This window comes from Branchiostoma floridae, chromosome 9 (genome assembly GCF_000003815.2).
Source record: "Branchiostoma floridae strain S238N-H82 chromosome 9, Bfl_VNyyK, whole genome shotgun sequence".
NCBI lineage: Eukaryota > Metazoa > Chordata > Leptocardii > Amphioxiformes > Branchiostomatidae > Branchiostoma > Branchiostoma floridae.
In genome coordinates, this window is record NC_049987.1 from 18,296,292 (window position 1) to 18,304,695 (window position 8,404).

Consider the following 8,404-nt stretch of genomic DNA (forward strand, 5'->3'; position numbering starts at 1 on the left):
GTTACCATTCTCACCTTACTCAACCAGCGTTTTCCTATTGCCCCCGGCTGGATTTTTCAAAAGCTCTAACTTTAGTGTCAGTTTAATCGTCAGTGAGTTGGAATGACCTCTTTTGGGAAGGGCTTTGACTCACATTCCGGGCTACTGAAAGCAGTCGGGCTATGGCGAAGAAAGACATGTATGTGTCGAAGAAACATAGGATAACCAGGCATCCAGTTTTTACCGTGGATTTGCCGGGCTCTCTTCGGGGCAGATGACACTTTCCACCGCCGGGGTAATTGTTCGCACCCGATAGGAGTTGAATGTCAAAGGTTCTACCCAATCCACTATAGACTGGATGTCTTGTTACAAGGGACAATACTGTTGCTAGTTGTTGCTGCCTTAGTTCTAGTAAAATATTATTGACTCTCTGTACACTCAAATATATTGCAACTTATAGCCACTGTACTAAGATTCTATTCAACTGGTTCGGCATTGATTGAATAGAGTATAAATTTCACAATGCTCGGGGCAAAATCTATTATTTAACGCAGTCTCCCGAAGACTAACATATTTTAAAGACAAACTATCACAAACGACAGTAACTAAATCAACGTTCTTCGAGGAAGGTGAAAAGATACGCCAAGAAGCAGTAGGTAAGAAGATACGCCAAAAACAAGAAACTGGAGATTGCAAAGTCATATTTAGTTGCTTGATGCACATAAATAGTTGTGGTCAATTGCAATCTACAGCTAACCGTGCACACCAACGCCACCGTGACCTCCAGAAATGACGCTGTAGCCGCATAGTTTTCGTTCAGGACTATTCATGCCCGCCGGACTAGTTTCGCCTTGTGTGTGGCTTCTTCATATTCTCCAAGCAGAGGTTGGGGCGCGGAGACAGATTCTCTGGCAAGTATAAAATTCTGATTGAGCAGGGATGCTCTTGGGTGACATGTGACCACAAGTTGTTTTGAGAATAGGCAAAAATTCAACGCGCACGCGGATGTCACCCATAATTTAAGTCAGCATGGCCAAAACTAATTAACTAAAAGTACTTCGATGAAGGTGAGACATCAAGGTAATAAGATACGTCATAAAGCAGTTACTCACACAACTGGAAATTGCAAAGTCATATCCAGTTGCTTGAGTTACCGATATTTGACGTAAATCAAAGCGTTACTGCACATGTAACGTTACAAAGGAAAATGTTTGCGATGATTGATTTAAGTAGCAAGGAGAAAATGGGGTAGTTTGGAGTGTTCGTAGTGGTTTTAATTGAGAAGGGGAAGACTGGTAGAAGACAGAACAATGATTTTCGCGGTGGTTTTAATTTAAAGTTCAAATTTAAGGAATAGTTTGGAGAAATGGAGTTTTCGCCCGGCGGGTTTAAGTCCGCGGTTACCATACTCATCGGAAGAACCGGTGCCTAAAGTTATGGACATCCGGATAGTCAGTCGGAAACCAAGGTAGTACACACCTACTTGCGACCTGGCAAGGATGAATAAGACGGACAGAACATATGTAGTGAGTTGAAGGGAGTAAGGTGGGCGGAAGTTGGAACGAAAATCTTCTCATTGGCAAAGTTTTCGGTGAATCTGTCGCTCAAAAATATAAAAACCAACCGCAAACATTTCAACATTTACAGTATATGGTTTCAACGTAACATTAGCTAATTGGCAAATTTCAATTCTTCTTTTGTTTCTATCCTGAAAGATAGTTGTATGCGTAAAGAATAATCTAGCAGGGGATTCCCCCCAGGCGTGGTAATTATAGATTCACAGCTGGTGGGTACCGGTTTGGGCCGGCTAAATTGAGTGTCGCAACAATTAGCGCCTGCGCCTAGAAACAAGGCTTTAGACCATTGAAAACCCTTTCTTGGTGGGATCTTATGTTAAATTTGTGCATTATGGGAGTGACTGTGGTAGGAAAGACCATATACTTGTCGAATCAGTTGTAAAAGATGAGCTTACCCCATCTCTATTTTTAAACCCCTCTGACATAGTGGTTTGAGCCTAAAGGGTCAAACCAAGGGCTCTGATTAGGGAGTCTTTCTAAAGGCTATCCTTATAGGAAATTATTGCAAATGAATTTGATGAGACTGGACACAGTAGGCTATAAATTGAGGGCAAGTTTGTATGGCTAGAATTTTGGATTCTTGGGATAACGACACATTTGTTTCCTCCCTATTACATGGGGGGAAAAAATCAAATGTAATTGTGCAATCGCCCAAATCCGGCTTGCCTCGTCACATGACGTAACATCGCCGCTAATTGATGTTTACATTTTGAGTCTAGCAGTCGTCCGCTCGTAGCAAGGATCGGACATAATTTATATGAGATATAACGTCCTTGCTCGTAGCAGTGGGGCCAGCCAGCATTTTCCTGGGGATATTTCTCATCCTCATAGCCATAGATCGGGCTTTTCAACGTCATTGAAGGTTTTAAGGTCAGTAAATTTACCCAGGTTTGTACTGTCGTTATGAGGGCTATTGTGTTTAAGGTGTTAGAAAGAGAGTATGATTTTTTCAGTAGGGTAAATAGAGATCGCTCAAGGTCATTTTAGCCATTCTATCAGTGTTATGCCTTTTATTTGTATATGATAGCCACTACGAGGCTTTGTAATGGGTTATAGATAGCTGAATTTGGTATAAATTTGGTGAATAGTTGATCAGAAGGGAAGGCCCGATGTAAGGGTTGACATTTTCCCTTGGGAGTGCGACAGGGAAACCCTACAAATAGTATAATGGTCTCCTTGTTTGACTTTTGCTAATTTTCTTTGCAACCAGCGGTTTTAGTCTGATATGAACGCCAATTGTGTATTTTAAACCTGGCTTAAGTTTGCTACCTACGAATCTGGTATGTCTTGAGCGTCGTTCTTTTGTGAAAATCCTTGCTTTTCAAGATATAATCGACATCCGCTACATGTAAATAAGCTTTCACAACATGAGACAAACGCACCGTTTTATGCCTTTGGGGCACGTATATACATGTATTAGGAACAACAATACTCTCCAAGCAGAGGTTAGGTTCCGACTATTTTTTGACGTTTTTATACAGTACGTTTTTATCGCGGGCTTTCTATCTTGTACGACATGAAGAAAACAGTACAAAAACGCCTTAAAATGACGAAAAGACAGCCGGAGCCTAACCTCCGATTGGGCAGTAGTACAACACGTGAAGCAAGTACTGTTCGTTCGTCCCATAGCCTTTTAATCAGCCGTAGGTAAATGCAGAAATGTTCGCGGTGGATTAATTTTCGCGGTGACCACTTCACCGCGAACTTAAAACGACCGCGAACATCTTTCAATTATTGTATTAGACTGTAGTCTATGGTGTTACCGCGAAATTAAATCCGCCGCGAAAAGTCATTTTTACCCGCTACCGCGAAATTAAATCCGTGCGAACTTAAATGCATTTACAGTATCCTGTTTATTAATTTCCCCTTTGTTTTGTTTCTTTCTATTGAAGGTCGATCGACAAATCCCATAGTCATGCAGAAAACCGGTGAATGCCTGGCCAGCGAAAGCCCATGGGGGTCAACTCACCTCCAAAAACCTTTGGAAAAGCCAGCTGCAAACCTTACCACCTGTGCAGCGGTAAGTCGTGTCTTTTCTTAGGGAGAAATACATATGAATCTTTAATGAGGTTAGAATAATGAATGAATGAATGAATGAATGAATGAATGAATGAATGAATGAATGAATGAATGAATGAATGAATGAATGAATGAATGAATGAATGAATGAATGAATGAATGAATGAATGAATGAATGAATGAATGAATGAATGAATGAAAGAAAGAAAGAATGAAGACCTTTATTGTACATACCCACTGGGTTCAGTACAGGTCGCAACAAGATATACATGGAATATGTACAATGGATCTACAATATTCAAGAATCGTATTCTGCTACGTGAATTCGACTTCTCATTTCTTTGTGATATTGAAAATATAGAATCAGATATGCTTTAAAAGTAAATGTTTGTGTAAATTCATAAGGAATATAAATTTGCCTATATTACTTAGTTGTATAAAGTGGGGGAACATGGGTTCTATTAGTCTGTCGCTATAGAGTTCAGCTCTCTCTTTCTTGTACAAACTACATTCTACTACAAAATGATGTTCGTCTTCTAACTTATCTAGATTGCAGTATCTACATATTCGTTGTTCTAGAGGAGTGCGGTTATGTCTTCCGGTTTCAATGTGTAATTTGTATGAGGATAAAAATACCAGGAATGCAACCCGCCCGTCCAGTTCATCAGCCCCCTACCCGGGATTTTTTACTGGGTTACTGGTTCCTAAACTTCCTTGGTTTGGAAGTTTTATCAATTGGTACGACCTTAATTGTTTCGGCGAAAACTCAAAAGGCCAACTAAAAATTCCTACTAAAAACAGAAACAAAACTATGCTTAGCAGACAGGCACACTCAGGTGAAACACCCCCAAGCAAACTCAGGTGACCTGAATACGACCCGAGTTGTTAGCGAGCTCTAAATTACAAAGAGGTATGACCCTGGTGCCGACGAAGAAACTCTGCCATTTGTTTTTAGGCATCAGGGTCATGCCTCCTCGTAATTTAGAGCTCGCGATCGCTGACAACTCGGCCGAGCTAAATTCTTGATTTGTAAACGGGGCTTTAAGGGGGCTTAAGGGTGTGGAGCAGCTGCCATTCGGCGCCACCCAGGAGACCTCAATACGACAAAAGTTGCCGAATATGCGGGCAAATGACTGTATGTTTTGAACCCCTACTCTTCTCGATAATTGCGGTGGGTTCTTTAAATTACTCATGTTGTGGCTCTCCCCAAACACATTCGGAAACTTTTTAACGTCCTATCCGAGGGACTGCCCTAACTGCGAAGCTAGGTACTCATATTCACCTGAGTGAAGTTAGGAAAGTCGTACTGTAAAGCAGTACTGTAACAAGCCGCTAGATAGCCCAAAATTTAATTTTTAAGATATCAAGACCTACCCACATGCTAAGTATCAATACAATACATGTAGGCATTTACCTGATCATCTACACCAATACGCTACCAAAAAAACAAACCGGGGCGTTGGTTTGCGATTTTCAACGTTGGCTATTAGTTCTCTTATGCAGGGATAGGGATTTTGCCGGAGGAGGGAGTTTGCCGAGGAAGGTACTTTGCCGTGGAAGGTAGTTTTGCCCCGCATCGTTCGCTAAGATGATACGCAGTCGCCAAAAATAGGTGTCAGCATATTTAGATTATAGATTACAGCATTGCCTAGGGCTTGCGCGGGGACTTAACTAAAAGATACTGTTGAAAGAAAGTGTGTGTGAGTTTTAGTTTCACGGTTGTGTGTATACGCATGTATTTTGGTTTGTGAAACTATGTTAGTGTTCGTGTGTATGTTAGTGTCTGTGTACAGATTGTGTTTGTGTGTATGTGTGTGTGACTCTTCTAAGTGTAAAGTAAATACGGTGTGTTCACACAACAAAAACGCGTCGTACGAAAATTTTCCTTGTGTGAACCGGCCCCAAAATGCATTAGAACAGTGAAAACAGGAACACATTTGCTATTAGCGCTGCCAACGGTGCTAGTCAACAGTTTGAAAGTGTGAATTGCTGTTATTCACATAATTTAACGTTACGTCCCAGGCGGGTACTTTCTTTGTTACTATCGAAATCCAAGATGGCTTTACCGGTGGACCGCGACTATGAAACTAGCTTGCATAAGAATGGAAGGTATGGATAAGGGTTTGAACAGACTTGTGTGTATATCAAGACAGATCGTAGCATGATAGGGTTCGAACCCAGGACCTCAGGCTCCCGGGCCAGATACCCTGAAGTTACCCTACACGACCCAACAATGACCCCACAACAGGTCACAATCGTGTTTTTATCAAATGAATGAAAGAAGACCTTTATTAACAGCCTCATTACTCATACTGGGTACCTACTGGCTGGCAAAATACACCAGATGATTATTATTATTATTATTATTATTTATTGCACATTTTGCACCACTGGGCTAAGTACAGGTCACACGGTAACAATCATATACATGTAACAATAGTAAGAAACACACCTATGTCCAACGTTTATATACGTCTAATCTATTCTAGGACATTCGACTTCCTCTCGCTTCTTGGTAATTGCATAAATGTAGCTAGCTGTATGGTTGGTTAGAGTTGGTTTGTCAAAGGTTGTAAGAAACATTATTCTATCTTTACTATTCAAGTATATGAAGTGTGGAAATTTACTTAATAATAGTGGAATAGAATGTATCGCTCTTATACCAAGGAGGTTAAAAAGACCTCTTTCAACCTCCTTGCTTATACAAAGGACAATCTACAGTAAAATGTACTTCATCTATTATATGCTGTATAGCAAAGTGCACGTCTCGCAGTTATGGAGAGTGTCGGCGACTGCTTGGCGAGCGAACGTCCATGGGGATCTCACCTCAACCCTCCCTTGGGAAAGCCATCTGCTCCTTGTACAGAGGTAAGTGGTTGTTATTGATCTGTAGTGCCATATTACCGCCACACTAACTAAATCATAGGAACGAATCCGGTTTGGAAATGTGACGTTAGCCTTATCATATAACCTGGGAAAATAACGGGTATATATCATAAAAATTGCAGTGACTATGTAGGTCCACCCATATATATCGCTAGTATCATTGCACAGTCCCTAAAATAAACGACCATTGTTTCCATGTTTTCAGAACGGTCCCGTTCTCGCACGACCTTTGATCACAGTCGATCGCAAACCTCCAACGATGGACGTTCAACAGATCAAGGAAAAATCCAGTTCCGCGATCCAATCCCGCTCGGAAGAACTCTGGGATCTGAGCCAAGAGATCTGGAAGAATCCCGAACTCGCCTTTAAGGAACATTACGCGCACAAAGTCTTGACAGACTTCTTGGAGAAACAAGGGTTCCGTGTGGACAGACACTACAAGTTGGAGACGGCGTTCAGGGCGGTGTGTGGGGAGGAGGGAGGGGTGCACGTGTGTGTGATATGTGAGTATGACGCCTTGCCTGGGATTGGACATGGCTGCGGACACAACTTGATCGCAGAAGTGGGCGTGGCGGCCGGGATCGCGATCAAAGAAGTGATCCAAGACTTTCCACAACCCGTTAAGGTTGGTGACATCCCATTTTTGTATAGTCTTGCAGCTAAAGGACCGTTACACTAAAGTTACCCATCTTTCAAAAGTGTCTTTGTTTCTTATTAACTGTTATACAAGTTTTGGCGATGCTGATTTCAGTCAAAAATTTTATCATAAAAAATTGAATTACACGTAACATAAGTTCTGTGATAAACTTGTGAGAGGGTCAGCATGGGGGGTCCTGACAACGGTTTACGCTGAATTCAGGAGAGCCCCCTACGTATTAAGCTAAATCAAGGAAGGCAATTACGCTAAATTTCGTCGCCTCGCTACGATTTACGTAGATAAGATGGTTTTCCCTACGAATTACGGGAAATAAAATAGGCTGCCTACGCCTTACGTAAAAGAGCATGCAGACCCTCTTGTGAATCCGAAAGGGGGTTCGCCACTGCATTTTTTGTAAGATTTGCTGTGCCTAGTCTTATTTCGGCAACTTGTTCAAAACATAACCAAAGTCTATAACACTCTTGACATGCTATACACGTAGACGAAAACACACATGTACACGGAATGTCACGCTCTAGCAGATAAGTATAGGATTTCCATTTTCTGTGCTTGTTTCCAAGTCCTTTAGGAAACATTTGAGGACAGACTCTGTCAAACGGTCTGTTAACCTTAAACAATGAGACCTAGGGTGAGAAAGGTTTGAAGATTTTGACAAATCATGGATAGTCCAAGCACGTACAGAGATCGCAAAGGTTTGTTTGTAAAGGTGGGGTCACACATGCGTATATATTCAAGTCCGTTTGAGGTGCGCATGACGCTCTTAGTCTCTACCAGGCTCCACAGGTCGCGGGAAAAATAGTACAAATTGGACAAATATAGATACATAACCTGCCAGATGATTTAGCTGACCGAGAAATATGGTTAGCGACCCAGCCAACTCGTCTGACATGTTACCTGTTTACGTTTGTCCAATTTCTATTATTTGTGCAACGACCTGTGGAGCCTGGTGGAGGCAAATACTCCCATGCACACCTCATACGGACTTAGATATATACGCAGGTGTGACCCCACCTTAACACAGATATTGTGACGTGCAGGTGACAGTGCTCGGGACACCTGCGGAGGAACAAGGCGGCGGAAAGAACATCCTTATTGACCATGGCTGTTTCAAGGACGTCGACTTCGCCATGATGGCGCATCCAGATATCTGCAGTATCGCCAGGTGGCGCTGTCTCGCGAGAGTCAGGTACCCGCTACGCCGGTTGCTCGTATCTTCGTTACTACTTTCTTTACGTCAATTGCTACCATAAGAATACTCTGTTTTGGGTTAGAAAACCATACACAC

At 42.0% G+C, this 8,404-nt stretch overlaps 1 protein-coding gene across 1 annotated transcript in view; it reads left to right on the forward strand.

Moving 5' to 3' along the window:
- Nucleotides 1-1,943: 1,943 nt before the first annotated feature.
- The window catches only part of LOC118422248 (peptidase M20 domain-containing protein 2-like), a 9,666-nt gene continuing 3,205 nt past the window's right edge, over nt 1,944-8,404 (forward strand). Inside the window, exons 1-5 of the mRNA XM_035829766.1 lie at nt 1,944-2,424; nt 3,446-3,576; nt 6,330-6,443; nt 6,667-7,086; nt 8,157-8,360. Coding sequence (XP_035685659.1) covers nt 3,472-3,576; nt 6,330-6,443; nt 6,667-7,086; nt 8,157-8,360 — 843 coding nt within the window. The 5' untranslated portion in view covers nt 1,944-2,424; nt 3,446-3,471. The remainder of the gene's footprint in view (nt 2,425-3,445; nt 3,577-6,329; nt 6,444-6,666; nt 7,087-8,156; nt 8,361-8,404) is intronic.